Source organism: Psittacula echo (genome assembly GCF_963264785.1).
Source record: "Psittacula echo genome assembly, chromosome: 2".
Taxonomy (NCBI): domain Eukaryota; kingdom Metazoa; phylum Chordata; class Aves; order Psittaciformes; family Psittacidae; genus Psittacula; species Psittacula echo.
In genome coordinates, this window is record NC_137737.1 from 42,962,374 (window position 1) to 42,988,350 (window position 25,977).

The following is a 25,977-nucleotide window of genomic DNA, read 5'->3' on the forward strand; positions in this document are numbered from 1 at the left end:
TAACTCACCATTCAATTTCCACATACCAGTTGGAAGCTACAGAAGGAAATAACATGACAACAAAAACACACATTTCAGCAACACAGCACTTACTTCCTTAAAAGGTCTTTCACTTAATTTATTTTCTAAAGCTGGTAAATGTACCCACTAGACACCACCAGCATTGGAATTTACACAAGTAGCACATATTGCAAGCTATTCATTTAGAGGTTCTCAGAGTCATATTAAAATCATATCTGATTTTGACTTAAAAAATTACAAATGGATCTTCCCAAGTGGTCTAGAAGGGAAGAGACTGACGAAACCTAGGTATCTGCCTATGAATAAACAAGGCTATAAGAAACATTTGATTTAGCCAGTAGCAAGTAGCAAGAGTTGTAAGCAATTTTTTTATAGCACAGAGAGGCCTCTCTGAGCTACAACAGTCAACTGAAGTTGTTCAGAAGGAAGTCATCAGTCTGGTGACACTGGAGACGCTGGGTTTCTGCGTCATTTTAACACTTCATAATGTAATTATTGAAAATAAATTCATTAAAACCTGAAAAGAACTCAATTCTGCCAGGACACTGAAAAGTAAATTTTCTGTTGAAATTAGTATTTATTTTCAGCTGAAGAATCATAACTGAAGCTGTGCTTTAACTCCGTATGTTATTTCTGTATTGGTACTGATAAAGGTCATGCTGTTTAGGACACCAAAGAAATTCCTTACTAGTATATTCAGCTTTATGCTACGGATTTTCAGATAACCTTTCACAGTTACACACACACTGGAAGGAGCTAGTCCCAGATTTTATTGGCAGGCAAAAGCATTTGGGGAAGGCATGAGTTACTGTAACTTATATTTATATGGCATCTATGAAGAAGTTTTATTTATTTCCATTGTAAGACAGTTTCACTACTCCTCCCCCCACTTAATCTCCCTGTATATTATTCTAAAGTATGTCAATTCACATGCAAACGTCTCCATCATAAGAGATCACAGTCATACCAGTCTTCTAAAGAGTGCCAGGCAAAATAATAAAAAAAAAAAAGAATTTAGAGAAGATTAAGAAAAATGCCATTTCTCTATATTTAAAAAAACTTACTTCAGGAGACAAAAAACGTGCTTCTGGTTAAATATTCAGGATCCAAAACTGGCTCTTAAAACTGTTCAGATTTTAAGTCTCTGATCTAAAAGAAAATAGGAATCTAATTTTCTGCCTGCTTGTCACTGAAGCTGACCACCAGAAACATAACAGATTTTAAATTTTGGCAGATTAAATATAGTGATGTATTTATAATGCCTTTTTCTCTGCAGTCAAAGCAAAAATCCTCACCAATAACATCACAAATTCCTTCCCTTTTTTCTATCTCCCTCTCTCCTTGATCTCTCCCAAGACAGCCACAATAGTGTACTCTCCTTCTAGCACTGCAGGTTTTCCTTAGAAACTTACTTGCTTAGCTTCTCCTGAATTCTTTTCCCTTCCTACCAGATAAACCTTCTAGATAACAAGAATATACATGGTCTGGAGGAAACTTTGTTACTCCCTGGCATTTAGATTTACTCAGAATTTGCCTTAGCAGGAAACTGCTTCCCCGCTTTTCTGAGAACAGCAGTTTCCAACTTGAGAGTCCTGAACACACTGTCATCTTTCCTAAATGGTTCAGTAAAAGGACGCTTGTGGTCAACAAACTACATTCACTATTAGGGAGCCAAGTTTCACCCAGATGAGTTCCTACCCCACCCACTCATCCCCTTTTTTGGGGTGTTTTTGTTTGTTTGTTTGTTTGTTTTTTGGTTGGTTTTTTTTTTTTTTTTTTTTTTTGAGGAATCTGTAAAGATACTGAAGACAAATTCTCTTAAAATCAGCAAAACTAAAAGTTTATGAGAATTATTCCCAGATGAAGTGAAAGAGACAAAGCACAATTCATATGTTTTCAGATCAAAAATACAGACATAGTTCAAATACAGCAATATTGGGAGTGGGAAATTACTTCCCTCTTAAGTGAGCAAAGAACATAAAACATAAGACTGAGAATATCATGAGTTCTGCATAAATAGCCGAATGCTATTACAGTTACTACAAACTGTTAGCACCAATGCTCAGAATAGTCAGACAACCTTGTTCCACCTCAGTGCCACAACAGAGTTGGTGACAGCACACATTATGTCTTCCTACTAAGGAGCACATAGCCTTTACCACAGAAAATGGGAAAACTCTCCAAATCTATCCAAGCTCAGAGGCCAGACTGGACCAGTTACATGCTACAGGGCAAATTACAATGCAGAGCCACTCCTGAACTATTTTAACCCTCACTTCATGACCAGATTTTCTGTTCTGGCCTGCCTTTTTTATAAAATGCTCAATTACATTAAATACAAACACTTTGTATTATGTGCTGGTTAAACCTCTTCCTCTCCTTTCCTCCCTTCTCATCCCACAATACATACACTCTCCCAAATCTCATAACCCAGTGTCCTGTGTCATATTGCCTAATCCTGCAGTGGCCCCACCATGGGCACTGCAAGTATAATCTGCTCAGTAGTCCAACTGGAGAGCAGATGGCTTCATACAAAGTGCTGATTAAAATACCCACCTCCACTACACATTAAACATACATGTATACATTTAATTTTATCAATATATTTGCCATTTTTACTGAGTAAACGTACAATACATGTCCAAGAGAGGTACACATTTTTCAAAGCTACTGCACAAGTCATCATTAGGAATTTTTGAACTGCAGCTTCCTTTCAGAAAGGGTAAACACAGCTGTACACAGATAAAACAGACCGCACCAATCCCACATCCAGCTGACCTTGATACTTGGGGTGAAAATGAGCTACCAAATTAAAACAAAAAAAAAAAAAAAAAAAAAAAGAGGAAAAAAAAAGAAAACCACCCCAAATGACTGGATGGGAACTAGCAGAAGTGGTGGGTTTTTTGGTTTGTCTGCTTGAAGAAAAGAAAGACAAACCTCAGGACTCTCAAGAAAATGATGTAACTGAAGATTCTCTAACTTTCTGACACAGGGAAAAAGTCAGGAGCAGGAGACAGGTCAAAACTTGTGCTGCAATTACCATGCTCATGTATTTGTCATGTTTCCCATGAGTAAAACCAAATGAACCTCGCCTCTCAGAAGTATTTATATCAGCAACTTTCTTTGGGTGGAGCAAACAACTCAGAAGAGTAAATAGACATTAACTCATACTACCTCACATACCACCACCAAAAGAAAAAAACAAACGTTGAAAATATCACTTCTTAGAGCAGCTTCAATCCAAGCAGCTCATTTTAAAATATCTACATCTATTTCACTTCATATTATTAAAGCTGGCAAATTTGCTGCTCCATTACTAAAAACGGTAAGACATCTTAACGACGATGGATGCCAAAGAATTTAATAACCTGTACAGAATACTCATCACAGGTAGTCTAGCATTAGATTCAACAAGTTCACTTTACAAGCTTGGTAGTAAGTAGAGTGCAGTTTATCTGCTTTTCCCCTTCAATTTTTTTAATTAAAAAAAAAAAAAAAAAAAAAAAAAACCAAACTGAATGTGAGCATCTCTGGATGGCTCTCTGTGTCCAGATCAGCAGGGCAAAATATACACACAGAGTTACGTGCTGCAAATCCTGAAAAAATAGCAATAGTAAATTGTGCTTAAAGAAGCTTCACAAAACACAGACTTAAGCGAGATCAGGAAGCATGGCAAGCTAGGGAGAGAAAGAATCCACACAGACTGGTGGGGACACGGCACAGCAAATGAAGCCTCTTCCAGCACCAGAGACCCGGCCTGAAATTCCTGCTGTAGGGTTCCTGAGCCGCGGAGCCTGCGGGAGGCACCGATTGCCATTTTGAAACACCACCACCTCACGCTTTCCCACCGGTGCCTGTGGACAGGCAGCTTCCTGCCCCTGCCGGCTGCTCACCGCGGAGGGCCCGCGGATCCCCCCACCCCACCCCGGTGACTGAACTACGTGATGTCACGCGTGTGCGGGGCCCCTTCCGCTCCCCGCGTCGCTGCGGATGGCGGCCCCGCGCTGCCGGCTCGGCTCCGGCGAAGGAGGCGGCGGGCACCCGCGCTCCACGTGAGGCGCTGGGGGCGCGCGGAGCTGCCCGCCTTAGCACCCGTCACCAACCGCCGCCCTGCCGGCTTCCCCCTGAGGGAGCCGCGCCGCGCCGCCGGGGAGCAAGGGGAAAACCTGAGGTACCGGCTCTGAGCCGGCCACACGGAGAGGCGAGACGGCCCTCACGCCACACTCACCCCAGCACAGGGAGGTCTCCGGGATGTGACTCATAATAAATAACTACAGAGGGGGAAGAAAAATGAGGGGGGAAAAAAAGCAGAAAAAATAAAGAAGAGACACACCCTCCGAGACGGGCTGACATAATAACCCCCTCCCTTCCCCTCCGGAGCGGGGGGGGAGGGAGGGAAGCCCAGTCGTTCGGCTGGAAAAGTTGAAAGAAAAGGCAAAGCCGGGGGAGAGACTGCGGGGCGGGGAGCTACGGCGCGGGCAGCCGGGGGCCGCGCTGCTCCTCAGGCGGCTCCGGCCCCGCAGCCCTCACCCGAGAGCCGAGCCCAGCCGAGCCTCCCCGCTCCACCGGCGGCGGCCCCCTGTGCGCTGCGCTACCGCCCCTCACCTGGATGTAGTTGTTTTCGCAGTAGTCGGCGACTCGAGTAAGGTTCTGATAGCTCTCGAGCAGAGCCCGCTTGCCAGAAGGGATTTCCTCCTCTAGCAACATCTGCAACTCTGCCATTTTCCACCCCTCCGCATCGCTTCCTCTTGCATTAAAGAGACAGCAGCAGCAGCGCCGTGCTCGCAACCCGCCTGGTATTGTGGGATTCCTCCTCGCCTCGCTTTCGTGAGCTCTCGCTTTCCCCACCCATCCTCCTCCTCCGAGGGGAGGGGGAAAAATAAAAGCTTTGGAGGAAGGAAAAAAAAAAAAAGAGAAGAACCCACGCCCGCTTTGCACAGCAAGCCGGGAGCTGTAGGCAGCACTGCGCCGCGTAGGGCGCATGCGAAGGGCGGGTGCTGCTCATGGCCCCCGCCCGCGGCCGTGAGGGGCGTTTCGCTGCGTCGGATCCACTGCCTGGCTTGACTGCCATCGGCAGCAGGGTGGCTGCAGAGCTGTCGGACCGTGCTGCTGGGCGCCTAGAGACGAGGGGAGAAGGTTGTGGCGTTCTCTCGCACTTCTCAGAATTAGCCCCAGCCCCATTGGTGTTGCCCTGAAAGTGGTGCCTCTGCAGAAGCCAAAGGGAAAGGCTGGGAGGGAAGTGCTGCCCTGGTTGTCTGGCTTCCTGCAGGCCAGACGCTTGTAAGATAACAGTAAAATTGGTAAAACGATAGGAGTGTCATGATTAATGTCAGTCCCATAGCAGGGGGTTATCCAGTAGGGAGGGGCAAATAATCTAAACTGTCCAGGTATTTGTGAAGGCCTGCCAAGAAGTAATTGACAATTTGCATTTTTCTGGTCTTAGTTTTATAAGAAGAACTGATACATTTGGCTGAGGTCAATACATTATTCCTGCTCCTCTTTTACCGCAGTTCTTTGATTTTAGTTTCTTAAGAATAACTGATATATTTGGCTGAGGTAAATACATTATTCCTGCCACTCTTTTATCTCAGTTGTTAATCGTTCTTCTGGGCCTCCTCTAGTTGTTACAAGGTGTGGAAGATACGTGGTGATTATTTAGCACAATCTTTCTTGCATGTAGTTTTTTTTGTAAGCAAAATCCTGTTTCTGTGATCATACCAGAAGAAAAGCCAATAACGGCAGGTGGCTGCTATGCTGGGATGTCCAAGCCTGCCTTTGCAATGAGTAACAGGCCCAGAAGAAGCAGTTTCCAAGATGTTATTCATGCCTTGGCTTTGCATGCTGTGTATATGCAATTACAAACACAACTGGTATTAGTCCTTGCATTTTAGTAGTTGTCCCAGAGAAACCCACACAGTGGTGAAAAGTCAGCAGGTTTTGGAAAGAAATATTCTCAAACACATTATAGTAAGAGCAGACTGACTCACCTCTGAGTAACTGTGTGGTATTTTGCATGTCCTGTGGAGTCTTATCTTCAGTTTGCAGCTCTGAAAACTGTTCCATTCAGGATCCTTCAGCATACCTGCTGATGTCTCTAAATCAAGGAGGGAAGAGGAAAAATAATTCTTCCTTCCCTCTGAGGTCAGTAAAGTCTAACATCTTGGTCTAGAACTGTGGAAGTGAGGATGAATGGTAGGTAGCGTGGACAAACTGATGGGCCTGAGAAGGTCTTTGCAGCTGGAGTTACAAAAAACCACCCCCTGGCTGGGAACAGCCAGGCAGGTGCTGAGAGAGAGATTTGAGTGCCGTCTGGGACAGCAGAGGAAGGAGCTGGTATATTTGCAGCTCTTGTTGTGGGGTAGAAATGCATTTACATTGCCATCTTCTGATGGTTAATTTATTTGGCAGCTTAGCAAAATTGTTTCCAAAGTGGCTTCAATAGACAGCACGTAATTTCCAATAAAATATTTTTTTTTTATTCCCTTTCAATATAAAATAATTAAATTTGATCTGCAACACTACTGAGGTATAGACAAGCTTTTAATGGGTCCCAGGGTAAGTGTGATCAGAAACCATCTTGGGCATTGGCTTCTCCTTGTTTCCAGCTATCATAATACAAAGACAAATTTTATTTCTCTCTTCAGTGTGGCTGCAAATTGCTTAACATCCATTGGCTTCAGTGAGTCTGTAATTGCCTACAGATCACAGACTGACTTCATGGAAGGTGTTAACATCCTCAAAACTGTTGTTGGCTCTTCTTAAAATGTTATGGCTGCCCCTGTACCCAGAGACGGCAGATATGTGGAGCCTTACACATCGGTACGGGAAAAATCAGTGGTGTGTCTTTTGCTAAACGTGTTGTGCTTCACTTTGGTGGGCAACCTACTCCTACAAGCAGATGGCAGCTGAGCAGGGCAGTGCTGACTCCCAGGAAACACACCCACTTCAGGCAGTATAGACTCCAGGGAGGCTTACAGCCCCTTCCCCTGCAGTGGATGTCGACCCAAAAAAGAACAATACCTCTCCCCCCCAAAAAAAACCAAAAAAACCAAACAAACAAACTAAACAAATAAAAAAACCCCAAACAACCAAACAAAAAAACCCGAAACAAACAAAACCCCCACCAACTGTTAAAATGTGCTCTTAAGTCAAGACGACCTTGGAAGACCGCGTCAAAGAGCGCCACCTTGTGACATCTGCATTGTGACTTCAGCCTTCCTGGGACAGACGAGTGTTACCCGATGCCTGGTGGATAGATTTGTGGATATACCCCAACTGGCTCCGAGCTGGGCTAAGTCATCTCCAGCAGGACTTTTTTAACTTAGTGCCATACTACCGCAGCAGTGCAAGGGCCACACAATGCAAGATGCACTGGGAACTGTGGTGCAGACATGCCCAACAGATCCAGGTTCAGCAGGCCTTATTAGCTCCTGCCCCATGCTAGCCCTCCTGCTTTCAGAATGGTTCTGCAGGGTCACCTGAGTGTCTTTGCAGTGTGTTCTTTGTGTCTGAGGTTCTTGGAACGTTTATTGACCCAGATGCAATAGACCCAAGCTGGCTCCATACACAGTGTGTACACAGAGCAATTCCAAAGCACCTGAAAGGACAGAGACATTCGCGTAGTTATGCTAGTGCCAGCCAAATCTAGCAGAACCAGCACTGAACCACAGCCAATAGACATTGGACTTGAGCTGATATTTGCTGAAGACACTACTGTGCACTCTGAACTGCATTCACTGGGTTTTTGTTTAGAAACTCTTTTATTTTGCTGGGTTGGTTTGTTTCTTTGGTTTTTAATACACTTTCCCACTGCCACAGACAATAAACTGCTGATTAGAAAGAAAAGTTAACTGGCTTGCTCAAGATACTTAAAGTGTGCAAGAGAGCTGGGAATGAATATTTTCCTGGCTGGGGTGGCTGGAGTGGTAGAGGAAAAAATGCAGTGATGCTCTTCAGGCACCATTCAGTCACCTGAATGAGATTCCATCTGGAGTACATTGTGCTTATATGCCTCTCACTGTCTCAGCTGTCAATCTGAGATTTGCTCCTCCTCAGTGGGGCATGATGATCTTCAAGGGTAACACTGTCCTTCTGCCCAGTTCTGACTGGGAGAGAAAAATGTGACTATATTCTAAACACACCTGTTTAGAACAGCATCAAAGTAACAGCATCAAAGCAACTTCTTCTGCACTGTAATTTGTGTAGCTCTGTAAATATTCCCTTTTCTAGGCCATAGATTGACACGTGTCTTTGTTTTTCCCTTGGGAACAGTACTTGCTTCAGTAGCATTGATTGGAAAATAACTCTAACATTTTGTGGAATTTTTCTCAGCTGGGTTAATTCCTGATTTGGTTGTTTAGCTACACAAGCACTTTTGACAGTGCAATGGACAGGGAGATGAGGGATCTGAGAACACCTGGAAGCACAGAGGACGCAGGGCCTGTTCAGATCAGCTGTTATCAGCTCCACTGCCAAATGCCAAATCTCATGTTCTTGTAAGAAAATTTTTGTTGATTACAGTGATACAGTAAAACACGTGTGGCAGTACTGGGACAATCCTATGTGAATACTTAATGCTATAACTTCAATGGTTTGGGGCCAAAAGTTGCCTTTTTCATATTTCCTACATCAAATTAGAGTAGCTGCCAAGAAGGTATGTAACTCTATTGGTTTGCTTTCCTGTGCTTTAGATTCATCACACAAAGCCTTACTTAAGAACCAGAAGAATTAACCATATTACTATTTCAATTGTCATCACAGAGTGTCTAAGTATTGCAGAGATGAATGAGGCTGTTCCCACTTCTCAGAGACAATTTGTCAGGCTCTCGGTGCTCTCGTGGGCACCTCCACGTGCCCCTTTTTCCAGTGAATATTTTTAAGGTTTTTCTCACAGCTGTAACAACTGGAAATGTTCCCTCCTGCTTTGCCACGGGAGCAGGAATGTTTGGGGTAGGGCTGCATCACTTAGCCTGGCCCAGGGACTCCCTCTCGCCCTCCTGGCAGTTGCTAGGCAGCAGGCGAGCTCTGTGCGGCATAGCCAGCACACAACAGCCAGGCATTGGTAGGCAGCCTGAGAGCACAGAAATAATAACATTCAAAACTGCAGCTTTGAGAATGCACAAGATACGAGCAGCACAAAGATAAACAGTGTTACTGTACTTTGACATGACCTTTCTCCTGTAATGTATTTTCACTTGCAGGATTTGCCTTCTGTCTTTACCTCATTTTTAATCTCCTCTTCATCCCTCCTGCGAGCTTATCTTTGCTCCTCAGCAGTGCTGTAGTGTCAACAGTCCTTCCTTTTCTGTCACCGCCACTACCATTTTCTCAATCTGTCATCTCAGCTGTTCCCCTCCCATGTTATGCTGGATCCCCTCTTCCTTTGTCCTCTTTCATTTTCATCTTCACTCTTTCATCTTTCTCAGCTCAGACTCTGGCCACCAGATTGCCTCCTGACTTTGCCTTTCCATTTTCACTGCATCAAAGAATTCCTCCCATATCTTCTGTTCCCAGCTCCTGATCTAGGTCCCTTCTGCTGCCATCACTTCCAGCTGCCCATCACAAAGTAGGCTTATCTTCTTAATCCCTCAAACTACCACGGAGGCAGAGGAGGCATCCACCACCCTAAGAGCATGAGAAAAGTGGCAGATCCAGACTGCAGTGATGAAGCCATACATATGCAGAACCTCAAGAAAGCCCATTTCTTTCTTCCTAGACCTAAATTAGGTAACATGGGTATTGTGTGACATGACAAGATGACTTGCTTCTTACACCAGGAACAAGCAAGGCTAAACTATTTTGTCATTAAAATATTTTGAGGAAAGGCTGGCTTTAAAGCAAGCAATTAAAGCAGGAGGTGGATTTCTGGCAGTAATCCTTTTTATTTGCAAATGTTCTTTTATTTAGTGGCTTGGGGGGAGGGGCCCACCCAATGAAAAAAATTTTTTCATATCTTTAAAATATGAAAAAAATCAATCCCATTGCAAGGGGTAAGCACTGAGTGAAAGTCAGTATGTTGGATACACCCATGCAGGTTTGGCCCACACATTAGAGGACGGGCTGGAATTTCCTGATGAAATAGCTATTTGTTGGGGGATACCAATCCTTTGAAATGGAAGACTTTCTTTGATATGTATACATGAAATGAAACTTCCCCAGGAAAGGTTTTTCACCCTGCATAGAGCTTCTGGTCAAAAGCAGACAGAGAGACACCTTGCCCTGCATAAAGTAGTATTTGCATAATTAGCTGTGAAAGGGAATATAGCAGATTCAAAGGCAAGTCTTCTGTGTCCTGGGAGTTAGTAAGGTTTTCTGGACTGTGCTTACTACATACAGAACTGAAGTGTTTCTGGTGTTCCTTGGAGCATCTCTAATATCCAGGTTTTTCTGTTCTCCATCAGTTCCCAGTCTCCTATGATCCCGGATAATGAAGACTTGACTAATAATTCCATCATCCTGTTTGTATGCACCTTAAAATTGATTAGTCCATGCTAATGGCTATACCTAACTGCAATCTCTAGCCTAATTTATTTCCTATCTTCAGTACTAAGTTTCTGTACATTAATTAGAAAGCAGTAAACATCTATGTTTCAGTTCTCAGTGTTTCAGAGCTAGCACTTGATCTATCTATATGGATATTTTACTTTTTTATCAATTTAAATTAATCATGTATGACCATTTTTATGCTAAATTAAAAGAAATGAAAGACTTATGAAGATGTTCTTAGCATAATGCAAAGCCTTAAAATAATGTAATATTGTGAAGATAATTTAATTGCACAATTGCAATTTTTCATTGTGTTTGAAGAAATGTGAACAGGGATGGGAATTACTTTTATACATTTTCTATTCAAAAGATTGTTTTTTTCCTAAGCACCACAGGTTTTTTGATGCAGATTAAAAGCATTCGTATTCTGTACTGATTAATTGGTGTGCCTTTTTTGCATTTAAATATATACTTCATTGAATTGCAGCTTTCCCTCCAAAAGGAGAAAAGAAAAAATAATTAAATGATAACATCGTGCCACTACAGAAAGAGTGCTGTTTTCCCAATAAAAATAAATATTTGACAGCAATTCTGTAGTGATAGTGTTTCTCAGCACAATATTTGGATGGCAAAATAAGGCACAGCATAATAGGTTAGGGGGTTTTTCAGCAAGTGAAAACACATTACAGTTACTGGGTCTGTTCCAGCTCCCAGTGAAACAGTAAAGCTTCAACTGGAAGCTTTCAACTGAGTAGAGTAGTATTTGAAAAGGAGCATCTTCAATAGGCTAAAGAGATGGGACTGGATGCACTCAACCCTCGGATGTAGTTGTCTACTAGAAAATAATTTCCACACTAAGATAACATTGACATCCTCCTTGGTATTGTCCCAGTCAGAGCCCAAACACAGACTGTGCAGATAATGAGGGTAAAAGTCATTACACACAGACTGAGGCTATTCTCTGTTGGGAACATTTAAAAATAAATCAGGCCATTTAGTGCCATCCAAAAGAATTTAAAGGGTAAGCAGGGCTATTCACAAGAAATAGGGGGTTTCTTTCCTGATACTTTTCCTTACATAACAGGAACAATCTCTTGTGCCTATGAGATTGATTACATCTCAAACTTAGTTTAGATATTAATCACCCAGCAACCACTTATTGTTTCCTGTATCATAATGCAGGAAAAATTGTCCTTTAATTACCATTAATGAAAGTTACCTGCAGTGAAAGCGAATATATGCCACTGGAAAATTACTTGGTTCAGAGGGCAGCAGTTGCAAATATGAACAATCTTTATGATGCACAGGCACAATTAGAAGTGAATATGCAACTTACCAATGGGCAGCTTCCTGCTATGCTCAGCTACTTGGTGTCAACATTAGTTGTGAATGTTTCAATTTATTTGGTCATAACCATAACAATCCCATAGTATATTTCTGGCCAATGTGTTTCCTAAAGGAACTTTTAAACACTGTCATGTAATAAAGAAGTACTTACTCAGTTAAAAATGTTTCTAACCTTCTTTAAAATAATTCTGAGTTTGAAATGGGTTAATTATGCTTGCTGTCACTTCTCTTTAAATGTCTGACCCTTCACTCTGTATCTGACATGTTTGTACTTCTCAAAGTTCCTTCACTGCATAAGGTGGAGGCTGTCTCGGTTTTTACATCAATTGGAAGATGTCTCATAACTTAGTGCTTATGCACTAATGGAAAAAAAAGATTTGTTTAATACTGTTCTGACTGCAAAAGAGATCAAGATGCTATTTTACATGCAAGATATATTATACACAATTCACTGTACTGTATGTGAAATTTATAGTTAAGTTTTCCCTTGTAATGCTTTGTTTTCAGTTGCTTATACCTTTGCCAGTCTTAATTTAGCCCTAGTAGCATGTATTTCTATTTCAGACTTTATTTTTCCCTTCAGGGAATTTCTGAGATGGAAACAGGAAGAAATGCTTTTTTATCAGATCTGTTACAAATATTTCAGCCAAGAGGTTTAAAACCCCAGCAGCTCTATATTTTGAATGAGGACTTTCAAATTCGGCAGGAGGTCATTTTAGGGCCATACCTTCTGCTCTTCCTGAGAAAACCTCACGACATTGGGTTAATTTCTAAGTTTCTAAAAGCAATATATCTGCATACTCTCACTGAGTTTTTAAGAGTTAAGGTACATCCACTGAGGAACTGGGCTATGTTGAAGATGTTTCACTGTGCACTGCAAGGTCCAACGGACTTTCTCTGGTTTTGTTTTTTTAAGGATATTGCTGTGAGGTATAATGCTATGGAGGGATTATATCCCCTGGCAAGTAGAATGTAACAATATGACAAATTCTGGGGCATGAGATAGTGGAGGGGTTTGCAGGGGTCAGAAGACGGTGCATATACAGGTGTGAAAGAAGAGAAGAATAGGTTAAGATTGTTTAGGTATGTGGTGTAACATGATGAGCTGATCATGGCAGAGGACAGGCAGGTTGAGGAGAGCACTAAAAACTAGAGACATTTCCCTCACAGGACATAAGCTTGGATTCAAGAACTTATTTTCTCTCAAAAAAAACACAGAAAACTGCAGACTATAATCTGCAATCATTGTCAGTTGTTCCTGCTATGTAAGTAATTTGCTGTAGACCTGAAAATCAAATCCTGATGTTGGTACTGATGTTGACAACACACTGAACGATTAGCAGGTTGAAATACTACTTTATCCAGTTAATTAGTAAGTGCCACCCTCTTATGATCTCACAAACAATGTGATACTTGGCTGGGTTTCATCACACAGGCTAATAAAGGAGGCAGGTGTTTTTTATCCTAGGAATTTGTTGAAACAGGCTCTCTTTTCAAAACTCTTCTGGTTTCCAGTGGAAGAAAAAGTGTTCTGTCGAAGAAAAAAAAAAAAAAAAAGCTGAATATCTTTGCTGAAATGGCTAATTTACATAATTTTTAATTATTATTATTGTCTGGCCTGAAAGGTTCCTTAGCTCATTTCAGATAAAAGAACTTAGTATTCAAATGTTTTCTTATTCTGCACAAGGAAAAGAGGAGCAAATCTAACAAATGGTACCTCATTCAAAGATATTATGTTTTCCTAACTGAAAAAGCCTCATTTCAGTTACCTCTTTAAGTGTTATTTACAATAGCCTCATGTTATAATAGTCTATTAGAAGAATAGAATTGCTATAAAGCGGTTTTCCCATTACATTTCTGTGACAGGTATAAACTACACCAACCTGTAACACGAGCCTATAGCTGAAGTTATTCTGTTGCTGCAGTTCAGCTGAAAGCCAGGTGGTATTGGTTAAAAGAGCAGTCACATCCCTGCTACCTTCCAGCATGGTCACTACTGGCCATGGCACACCAGTGCTAGGCCAGGCTGGTAGCTAATGGTGGCCCATTTCCTGGGCACATGGTAGACACCTGCATTTTCTGCCTCAGAGTATCACTTATTTTACTCCTTAAGCAATACTAGTAAGAGTTAGAAAATGACTATAAGAATATTGTGTGTATCAGTAGAAGATATTAATAGGAAGGGCTAGCAGATCACCCAGTCCATCTCTTGAATATGGCAAAATTGTCCTCTGTAATTCATAGCCCAGTTTCTTATGATCTCTAATTTTAAATGTCCCTACTAAAAACAGCCAGGAGTTTCCAATACATCAGCTGTCAGACTGTTCCACAGTTCACTATGGTATTGCACAACTTGCGCAATGCTAAGGGTGACACTGCCATGCGCCTTTTCACAGATTTGCATACAAATGTACTTTTCAAAGGTTTAGTGAAGCCACAGGGGAATATATTTATTTATAAGTGCTCAGGAATCAGGTCACAGCAACAGTCTAACAATTCATGTTTAATCCATTGCTAGGGCTTATTCACAAAATAGATTGTATAAATTAGGCTGTCCAATGCATAACCATTTTTGTGCGAAAGTTTTTAATCAAATAAAAGGAAGTATTTTGACTCAAGAACTAGATGATCTCTAAGGTCCGTTCCAACCCAAACCATTCTATGATTCTATGGTTCCATGAAAAGAAAATAAGTAAAAAGGCTTACTCATTGTGAAATAAGGGTTTTGCTATGCAGAGTAATACCAAAACAAATTCATGCCTTAATGTATGCCAGAAATCTCACAATAGCAGGCTGGTCCTGTATGAAGATAGGCTGAGAAAGTTGGGGCTGTTGAGCCTGGAGAAGAGAAGGCTGCGTGGAGACCTCATAGCAGCCTGCCAGTATCTGAAGGGGGGCTATAGGGATGCTGGGGATGGACTATTCATTTTAGGGACTGTAGTGATAGGACAAGGGGTAACAGATTCAAACTTAAAAAGGGGAAGTTTAGATTGGATCTAAGGAAGAAATTCTTTTGTGTGTTTGCCCCTCTCTCCCCCACCCTAAGTAGATCATTTGTCTTCTGAATTTGTATAGGAAAATATCAAAATAGTGAAATAACATCTTTTGTGATCAGTTGGCATGTATTTATTTCATTACAGCAATACACCAGTTGTATTCAATATAACTCATATTTCTTACCCTTCTCTGTTGGCTAATAGGAAGAGATTTAGTCCCAAAGGGGTTTGTTTATATATAAATCAGTAATCAGAAAGCTAAATTCAGGACACAAAAGTCCCTGATGCTACCTGGAGGGCTGGTATGATTAGTATTTCTTCCTTGTCACTATTCCTGACATTTAAAAATCTGGTTTTATATTTGATTATATTACTCAATAATTAATCCTGGATAATTAAGCACATCTTCTCCTACCAATTAAGGTTATTTGGTTTTGCTCAACCATTTCTCAACATCATCCTTGTAGAAAGGAAAGGATAGAAATTTGTTTACCATAAAACATACTGCCATGTCTATTATTGAGGGAGGGCCACATTACATGAATAGAACTATGTCACACAGGACTGAAAGAATTGATCCTATCTACCTACCTAATTTAGATGTTTAGGACACACCTGACTTCTGTGTGGGTGTGAATGAATGAGCATGTCTACCTCACAAATACTAAAGCACCAATAAAACAAAAAGTGTGTTCCAGCTGGACAGAAATGCCTGTTACTGTATTGCCAAAGTGCTTCAGCTCAGCTGTGGGAGCCTCGTTCTTGGCTACAGGATGGTGTTAATCAACTCCAGTGACAATACCAGCTGTGCCATGACTATGGAGCATTGCTAAGTCATCTGCATCCATGCTAGAGGCTTGTGCTGGCATGGTTTTGTAGCCATGGCTTGGCCAATCCCAAACAGCCCCACCAAGCGAAATCCATAGCAAGGACTTGGTCAGCACCTTTAAACTGTTTAACTGAACCTGGTTTACTCTGTCTGAAATGAGTAGAGGAGCATTTATGAGAGCTGTTCCAGAAGCAGATCGGAGGAGCAGCAGTCAGCAGCTGTGGATGTGCAAGAGATGGTCACCTCTTCAGCTGTCTTGGAAGTAGCTGTTTGGGAATGCGTGAATGCAACCTGTGTTCATGGAAGGAGTTTTAAAATTATTTAAATTCATAATTATTGGAGTAAAACTTGAAAATCAGTCATTTGTGTCTGTGTCAGCCTTTGACTGAAGGGGGAATTCAGTTTCACTACAGGATAAGATGACATCCTTGTTCTAGCACCATTCTGCTCTTTTGAATGGTGTCTGATCTGTGAGCTAATCTGATAAATGAAGACCTTCTGTGCACACATGGTATGCATTTTAAAAAGCTTCAGTGTGTTAACAAACTGCTCTGAATATGGTGGGCCCCACCAAGAAGCACATAATTTGAGGCACATGAGAAGGAGATGCAGACTAGAGGAAGTAAAGCTGGTCTGTTTGGAATAACTGAACAGGCACCACAGAGCTGCTTCCTAGGGTGGGCATGAGCCTATATTTACGTTTAATGCAACTGTTTTAATTGTGTTTTCTCAAGTAACTTCCAACTCCTTTTCAATAATGTAAACCATCCAAATCCATTGATCTGGGGACTTATCCTGCTTCTTTGTACCACCAAATTTCTCATTTCAAGACATACAAGACCACTTAATATTTTCAATATCTGAGGTAAAAAATGTAATAGTTTTATCATTTTTTGTGCATCTTTATTCTGTTATCATCGATTCCCTATACCAGGTATGCCAGAGATTCTTTAATTAAATACACTACAGTGATACTTTAGTGATGCAGATGACAGCATTCAGCAAACATGAAACTCACAATGATGAGAAAATATCCATCTGTGAGTCCTACTGTGAATGCAAATCTGAGTCAGCAGATAGGGGTAATGGAAAGTGGCAGAAATAAAACACAAGGCCAGAATTCCTGACAGCCAAGGGCTCCATCTTGTAAATGTACACAGGAATTAATTTTACTATTGTGAAATCAGTGGGATACTCAGGATGTTGAGCTTGAACACATGTATAATCACAGACTTAGTGCTACTGCTATTTTGTCTTCAAAATATATGTATTTGGGCTGTGGTTACAGTGGTTTAGTCTCTTTATTGTGAATGTCTCTTGTTCCTTACTCTGCCCCTAATGCAGATTTGGAGTTGCTTATGCAGAAAAAAGGGGCAGCTGTGGTGAGAGTGGGGTTGGAAGGCTTCTGCATCCAAGAGAGCATCCCCCTGCCATGTAAGCCACAGCACAACCCACCTAATTCAGGGAGAAACAGACTCTCCAGTCTCTTCCTTTCATCTGTTTAAAAATAATATATTGCTTTTACCAACAGCTCATAATGTATTTATCAATGTTGTATATCACATCACTACTTTATATGTTATGTATGTACAAATATATTTGTATATAGATGGTCGTTGCATTGTTTCCTCTATTACAAAACAGAAATATGTTTGTGTACTTTCTCCAAAGGTTTCAATATTTTTAGAAGTCTTGGAAAAAGGAAGTCAGTAAATAGTGTCCACGTTAGTTTATCATGACATCAAAGTTGAGACATTGTGATAGACAACCCTACTAATCAAAAGCTTTAGTTTTTAAGACTTTTTTTTCCCCAGAACTACCACGCAAAAGAGTGAGAATGCACACCCAAGTTAAGTGAAAACCAAACAACAACTCCCTCCTGCAAAGGTTAGAAACAGGATTGAGCTGCTTATAATGCATGATTTGCTGGGAGAGTTCATACAAGCCAAAGGTAATCTGCAAAGAAATGTGTAGCTCCCTTTTTAAAAAACAAATCTTTAGAAATTCAGAGGCCTGAATTCCACCTGCAGGATCTCAAACAGACACTGAAACAGCAAAACATCAGGAGACTGAACAGAGCAACTGAAAGACATCTCTAATCACAGTGTTTAAACTCCAATTTTTTATTTACATTAAAATGAAAATCAAGGGAGATCTCGTTATCTGCAGGTTCTAAATTTAGATCTTCTTAAATCAGCATGTACAGATTAATCACACCCAAGAGTTTTAAATGAGCCAGCAAAGAGCATTATGGATGGTGAATATTCATTTCAGTCAGTTTTCAAATATTAGAGAAGTTCCAGAGCACTGAAAGAAAGCAAAGGTTGTGCCAATCTTGAAAAAAAGATATACTGGTATTGTAGTCTTATCAACTTAATAGTGATCCCAAGTATATGACAGAATGACTGATGGGAGATTCCATTAAGAAAGGATTAAAGAAGGATAATTTAATTAATGCAAATCAATAATAATATATCGAGAAGTGTACATATATTCAGGATAACCTTATCCTGAATATATGAATATAACAATATCCTTTTCCATGAGAATATAAGTTTGATAGATAAATGTAACTGTGTTTTAGAAATGTTTTTATACTTCCGTAAAATATCCATCTACATAGAATTTTGATTGAGAAGCTACAATGAAATGTTAAAAAGAAATTATTATTGTAATAGAAAATCATTATGGTGCAAGTTAAATGAAAAAATGGCTGTCAGTCTTCAAATGTCATCATAAAGGCTGTACCAATCTTGACTCCTTGCTAACTTCTTTTGAATAACCTACAAGAAAGCAATAAAATCACTGCTGATAAAATTTGCAGAGTACAGTGATTAGGAGAGTGACAAAAGAAAAGACTGACATGATAGAATCATCTGATAAGCTATTTGCAAAAACAGTGTAACTGAGTACAACCAGCAACTGTTTCCATCACTCCAAACAAAAGCTTTGAGTGCCCACTTAGAATGTGGGTCTTCAGCTACAAGTAGGATATGAGACGCCTGGGCTTTGAGGTTCTCATCTACCTCTACATCCAAGAATCAATTAATTCTGATCTTCCAATGAGAATATTGCATTTGGAGAAGGCAGTACTTCAGTCCTCTATTGCCCCCAACATTAATACAAGTATTCCTATAGCAGTATACCTAGCAGTAGTATCTGTGATTCAGAAAGATGTCAAACTATTGGAAGGACAAGAGAATGAAAGAATTAATTCACTGGAGTGAAAGCATCACTGAAAGCAATTCTGTATCAAGGAAATCAAGGGGTTGCTTGATTTCTATTTATAATGGTTTGTAGGATTGTTAGAGAATCCTTCAGGAGGATAATAGTGAGCTCTGTAATCCAGCAAACAAAGCTACAGAAAGATTAAAAACTGCTAACAAAAGCTAGGCAAATGAATAGAAGAAATAGGGCATATTTTGTATTTGTAGGGCAAAATGCAGTACTAATATTCGATTTCAAGATGTTTTAAGTGATCTATTTGACACTGCAGACTTGGGCTCCTTAATGGGTACATCTTTGATTGAAGACTTACAATGCCTTCCAAAAGTGCCCTCTGGCCTCTGTTAGATTAATCAGTGTGACAAACAGATTCCAATGTAACTGTTGTCACAGTGACGTGGCTGCCACAGCTCCCTGCTTAGTTTAGGGCTGCATTTATCTGCAGCAAAGTGACTTGACCTTTAAACATCTCTGTTTAGGTGCATTCAAAGGCTTCTGTGGATTCAATGGTCATTTTTATTTCATACAGCTTCAATTGTGTTTCTTGGGTTGTTTGGTTTTTTTAAAAAAAAACAAAAACAAGAGTAATTTACTTAGAAAAGTACTCAGCAGGTTCTTTGTTTTTTTTTTTTCCTACTTTTTGGGGAACAAGAACTGACAGCTGTCTTTCCTCATTAACCTTTCCAGCAGCTTTGATATTAGGCTTATTATGCTTAACACTATGTTATAGTAACCAGAACATTTTAGTGCAAAGGCAAGTAAAAAACACCACTTAAGACACTTAATTTCTTAATTTTTCATCCACACCATTTATTCATCCAATAATTTTCTGGTTAAGAGTTCTCAGCCTAAGAATTATTTCTCTGTTTTAACTGGCAAAGCCCAGGAAGTTTTTGATCTTGGTACCCAGCAGGTACAGATCTTGAGGTGTGGTATGCTGCTGTAGTTCACCTGTGTCTATTCCCTGAGTGAAACAGACAGGCCTTATTACCCAAAAACTCTGAAGCAGAGATGACTTCTTTATTTCAGTGGGGCAGAAATGACCTAATAGTATAAACTGAAACAGCTCCCTAATGTCAAATTTCTTCCTCAATAAAGCTTCCCAGATAAACTTCCCCGGATAATGTCTAGTATCAGGCCTGACCTGAATATAAGAGTGAAAAAGCTGTGGTTTATAGCTGGAAAAAGTGTCTAGCTGGCACTGGCTCTAAGGAAGTCTGATTTTTTTACTAAGACGCATACATGAACAGAGCTGGATGCTTCTGAGGATTGTAACAAAGTGGTGGTTGAGTGATGAAACACCCAGTTAAACACAGTCTTAAATCCTTCTGAGAGCCTCTTCGTTGGAGGACTCACTCCTGTAAATCATCCCGGATTTGTTAGATTAGGTTGTTGAAACCCATTGACCAAAGCCACAGAGTTATATTTTCTGCCTGAATAAGTATCCAAAATGATAAACACAGGCCTGAAAATGCTTAAGTTCAGTTATCTTTGCCAGTTATATTCCAGGTTTCGCACAGTAGTAAACGCATGTCATGAAAACATTTCCACAAAGTCATTTTTCAGATTTGCTAGAAAGAATAATATCCTTCCTTGCTAGAATTTTAAAAGGACACACATAAACTAAAGGTGGTTTGTATTTTTCCCTTACAGATATTGAAAAAAAAAATCACAAGAGCTGTTTGGCTATAAATATGCCATTGCATAAGCACATTAATATGATACAGTCACACTATTTTGTTTGCTATTCCCAAGAGGCATATTACAGAAGGATAGGCTTCTCAAACTTTAGCAGCAGTAGCTGTGAAGAAGCACAAATATTGAAACAGAAATAATACATCAGACATAGCTAGGCCTTGCAGAGTCAAATTCTACTCATTTGCATTATGAAAATGTGCAACACCATAAATATCCTCAAATCAACCAAGTAACTAAATCTGTATCACTGTAAAGGACAGCACAATTTGACCCACAGGTACTGTATTTTTTACTGAAGGGAAAATAATAAGTATGCGTTATGGGCTGTCTGCTGCTGTTGTTTGTAATAAGACAGTTTGTCATTGCTGCAAGACGAATACTTTGATACTTTTCAAAGCGCAGTTCATGGCTGTGTAAGGGAGCAACATTCTGTAAATGTTATTACAGAATATGTAAAATCTGAGCAATTCTCTTATAACTGTCTGCTGGCTTTACAAGAATAATACCTTCAGGCAGTGAGGAAAATGAACTTTATTAAAAATTTCATAAAAGAAATGAATAGTAAGCTCAGAGGAAAACAGAGGGGCTCAAGACAATACGGCACTGCATTATGCTTTAGACCTACACAGATATAAACCTGTAAAAGGTTTTGACTTCGTAAGTACTGTATCGTTCAATGCAATGTCAAGTGCTGCTAAGTGTCTTTGGAAGTATGATCATATTCTGTTCTTCAAAGGGCATTTTATGAAACAGATCTACACATACACTTTTGTTACTGCACCTTCTTTTTTGAAATATGGGAGAAGTGGGGAGGCGTGGGGAAAAACAAAAATGAGGCTCAAAATATTGATTTCTGAAAGACCTGAGGTTTCCCAATTGAATAGTTCCAAAGAGGTTTGAAATGAGATGTATCACCTTTAACGCCTTTGACAACATGGAGCCTAACCCGTAGGTAAAGCAGCTGCCGTTAATAATGGTTAAAAATAATTCTATTACTTAATCCCCAACTGTGAAATGAGTCGGTACTTCTCAACAAGTTATTAAGGGGTGCATCTGAACCTCAGAAGGAAACTTCCGTACCCTAAAGCATTCTTGTTTGTGTCAAACTAGTCCTTTGCCCAGAGGGCTTTCCCTGAAGAACAGGGATTGGCCTACATAGGTGGGCAAACTTCAGCTGCTGGTTTTTGCCATATCCATGGTAGGTAAATAGTTCTCTTTCCCCAGAACTGCTGATTTTGACACTAATATCCTTCATGATTTTATTAAAAAGTTCTGAAAGTAAATGTAATTTGATACATTAGATTTTCTATTGTAAACAATGTAGAAAACTACTTACGAAAAGCTCTACCCTTCTTAGACAACATTTTTGTGTTCTTCATCAGCATGGAGATTTGACTTAGAAATTGTAATGCTAATTCAGTTCTTCATAATTATGACTATTAGGTTTTAAATAATTCATTCTCCCTCCCCACTGGATTACATACTTCAAACGTGAGCTTTGCTAAAATTACATGCTCTTGGATGTGGTAGCTTACAGAACTTGCTCATAATGCATATGAGACTATGGTCTACTTTCTTAAGAACCATTTAAAAATATTTCTGTAAAATACTCTGCTATGATTCAGACCCTTGAGGGAGCAATAGGCATAATTGGTTCCAGTTTCTGCTTTTCACTTGCATAATTTAACTGACTTCTTTGTCCCTCAAGTAAAATGAAGGTGCTTTTCAAGCTAGACTGGGGTGTAGCTTAGCACTGGAAACTACTAGAAAAATAAGGCAGACCTGTGATACAGATGAGAACAACGTGAAGGGACAGTGGCAGCTTACACACCACACATAATGTAAGGTAGCTCAACCCATCAGACTTTGATAGACTATCCTGTGCCATAACGCCACTGAACTCAATAACCATCCCTAATCCATCTCTGAAGGATAGGTCCAAGGTTACACTCAGGATCAAGCTTGTCTGTCTTTTCTCCAGACGTCCTCCAACTGTGCTCCTTCAGTGACTACTCCAGCATGCTTCCATACAAGATTTTATGTGTCTCAGCATTACCAGGAATGCCTCATATTAGCAGTTCATAGGCTGTCCATAAGTAGTTTGTGAAACACCATGTGAAGAAGAGTGTGAGGACAGCAAAGCACTCAGATATGTTAAGTGCCACATGCTGCACTCACTGCAAATCATGCTGGTAGCACAGTACCATGGTCTCTCCTCTCTCGCATCTCAGCTGATGAGCATTGCTGGACAATCTATCAAAGTTCCCCATGTTCAGTTTCTCATACATTGGATCAAAACCAATATATGGGAAGTAAGAGCTGGTCATACTTACGGTTGATTGCTTTGGACACTGCTCTTGTAGAGCAATAGAAACACAGCCCAGTTCAACACATAGATTATAATTAGATTTTACAAGCATGTGGTCATTCCCAATAGGTACTCAGCAGAAAACAGTGAAACGTCATACAATTTTGTTCCCTGACAAATAGAGTCTAGATGCTCATCTTGAGATAAAGCTGCAGATCCATTCCTGCAACAGATGGGAGGGTCTCCTTTATTACCTGTACTCCACATTTGATTACTGTTAACCCTATATGGAAGTCACTGCAGTGAGAATGCAAAATGTATACACAGCAATGCTGATTAGTATTATATGTGAGCATTTAAATTAACTACTCATTCATTATATGTTCTCACAGGCTCACCAGTGCACAAAATTTGCCTCTCATTTACTATTTTATCCTTGTCTCAGGGCACGATGTTACTGATTATTTTGGGTTACTTCAAGTGCCTCATTCTGGATCTGCAGATCTCATACTCTCACGCATCTTCAGTGCAAAGAGGGCAGCTTCTGTTTCTGTGTACAGCCATTAAACAGGTTGTCATTTGCATCTCTTCTAAAGCCTACTCCCAATCTCTGGGAACATTCATTATAAAAATTCAGGGTGCATTTCTCTTAAAACAGTTAAAATGGCAAATGTCATTACAGATGTTTTCAGGTAAATACAATTTACACATCAGCTGGTGCCACAAGAGGCTCTTAATTTTTTTATCACTTTTTTGCACTTAACTGCTTGCATGCTCAAAGAATTCGTATTTATACAGAGATCCACGTATCTTCAAAAACTCACTTCCTTTTGATCTGAGCTTCTGTCATTCCTGCCTTTGTGGATAAAAAAGATGATAGATCTCGGTACAGAGCTCACAAGAGCTTTAGAAATCCAGCACTCAAAAATTCAGATACGTTCATCTGTAACGTTCACACAAGTGGAGCAATGGTGTTCATAACACGGGTTCATCGTTCGCCCAGTGCAGGGAATCCTGTTTGAACATCTCTGGAAGTGTCAGCTTCTCTCCAGCAAATCTCTCCCCTGGCCAGCTGGCTGCTGACCTTGTGGAATGTACTAGCTCAGCAGAGCAGGGGCTGAGCTGCTCTAATTCCCTCTCTCTGGAGCTTTTCTTTCCCACCAGAGGGCATCTACTGTGAGCACACAACTGTCTTCAGCGGAATTGAAAATGTATTTTTTGTACTAGATAAATTAACTGACTCAAATGCCAAGATTTTGTACTCGATTTTATTCAAAGGGGCTATTAATTCATCCTGGTGCTCACTGGGTAAATTATTCCACTTGCTACAAAAGCAGTTGGTTTAGCATTCTCTTGTTTGACTTTGCAGAGTGCTGGATGCGCAGGGCTTTTGAATAAGGCCATTCATTTATTTAGCTACTGAGCTAGCTGGTGGTACTGTGCTGGTATTCACCCTCATCTCCGAATACCATGGAAATAGTAACTCCCCAGGTTCTCGGCTTTTCAAATCTTACACCTAACATTTTAATGTAAATGGGAGTCATTAAAGCTATTGCAGAAATAGGTGGCTGCAGTGGTAATTTAAGTGAATTACACGGAACTAGGTGTGGGTAGTAGGCTGTGAGGAGAAGAGGAAGCAGCAAAGCAGACTGCCAGGGTGGTGAGGGATCTCCTGAGGATAACGGAGGTCCAAAGAACGGGTGGAATACGGCACAATTAGAAATGTAATTACAGATTACAAGCAGGGAAGGGAAAGTGTAGCAAGAAGAAGGAAGCAGAAAAAAGAAAGAAAGAAAGAAGGGAAAAAAAATGAAAAAATAAACAGAGAACTGTTCCGTCAGCGCACACGGAGGCATTCCCTGGGATCAGCACTCCAACGGCTTTTCGGTCCCCAGGACTGAACCCGCCACTCCCCAGAGCAGCTCTGAGAGATCCGCGGGCACAGGCTGCCCCGGGGCCTCTCCTCGGCCTCGCCGCCCTTGCCCGCCGTGGCTAGCAGCTGCTGGAGAACAGAGGCCTGAGATGGCGGCGGGAGGAACAGAAGGCGCGGGTGGTGGGGACACCTGTGTGGGCCCGCCGGGCTGCTGACGGGCGCGGCGGGCGGACTACGTTTCCCGGCGTGCCCATGGCGGCCTCAGGGTGGTGCGAGCAGAGGGGAAGGGCGCAGCGGTCGCAGGCGTAACATGGGCGCCTGAAGCCGTGGTGGAGGTAGGGAGGGTTGTCCGTTGGGCTGGGGGTGTTGCGGGCCGCGCTCCGTGGGGCGAGGCCGGTCCGAGGGGCGGGCTGGGCTGGGCCGGGCCGGGCCGGGCAGGGCCCTGGCCTGCCGGAGGGGGAGGGCTGGGGGATCGGGGCGGGGGCTCGGCGCGGCTGGGGCCGGGCGTTCCTTCCCGCTGCAGCCGGGGCTGGTTGCGTATGGCCCGGCGCAGCTCAGCCACTCTCCCGTGCAGTCGGCTGCAGGTGCCGCGACGAAGAAGGCAGAGCTGAGCCCGGCCCGCCGGACGCGGCTCGGCGGCCGAACAGCAGCAGAAGGCGGCAGGCGGTGAACCGGCGGGACGGGGACATGGCGGAGACCGGCTCCGTGCACGCCACCAGGTTCGAGGCGGCCGTGAAGGTGATCCAGAGCCTGCCCAAAAATGGTACGTGCGGCGGGGGGCACCCGAGGGTACCGGCGAGGGGCCTGGCCGCCCGGCTGGCACCTGCGCGGCGGGCGGGCGGGGCCCGGGAGCAGCGAGCCCCGTCTCCTGCTTCCTCCGGGGTAGGGGCGGCGGCGCGGCCCTCCCCGCCGGGCGGCTCAGGCCAGGGCAGCAGGGCCGCCGGGTGCCTGTCAGCAGGTGGCGGCTTGGAAACCTCGGTCTGAGAGCTGCGCCCGCCTGTCCTGAAGAAACCCCGGCTCTGGGGCTTCGGGGCCCTCGCGGGTGCCTGGAGAAGGGGGCTGTCAGCTGCCCGGGGTGCGGTGCGGGGAGCGCAGGCGAAGGGTCTCAGCCTCCCTGAAAGCCTCAAGTTGGTTTGATGGGTTCAGAGATGTTACCATGAGTGTGCTCTGCTGAAAGAGTTAACGGAAAAGCAAA

At 41.9% G+C, this 25,977-nt stretch overlaps 2 protein-coding genes across 10 annotated transcripts in view; one reads left to right on the forward strand and one right to left on the reverse strand.

The window, feature by feature from the left end:
• ABI1 (abl interactor 1) overlaps positions 1-5,215 on the reverse strand; it is an 81,204-nt gene extending 75,989 nt beyond the window's left edge. For all 5 annotated transcript variants that reach the window (XM_080639544.1, XM_080639543.1, XM_080639541.1 and 2 more), the window contains exon 1: positions 4,627-5,215. In XM_080639544.1, the coding sequence (XP_080495670.1) occupies positions 4,627-5,004 (378 nt within the window). In that variant the 5' untranslated portion in view covers positions 5,005-5,215. The remainder of the gene's footprint in view (positions 1-4,626) is intronic.
• Positions 5,216-24,222: 19,007 nt separating this feature from the next.
• ACBD5 (acyl-CoA binding domain containing 5) overlaps positions 24,223-25,977 on the forward strand; it is a 32,053-nt gene continuing 30,298 nt past the window's right edge. For all 5 annotated transcript variants that reach the window (XM_080611605.1, XM_080611604.1, XM_080611607.1 and 2 more), the window contains exons 1-2: positions 24,223-25,117; positions 25,357-25,545. In XM_080611605.1, the coding sequence (XP_080467731.1) occupies positions 25,470-25,545 (76 nt within the window). In that variant the 5' untranslated portion in view covers positions 24,223-25,117; positions 25,357-25,469. The remainder of the gene's footprint in view (positions 25,118-25,356; positions 25,546-25,977) is intronic.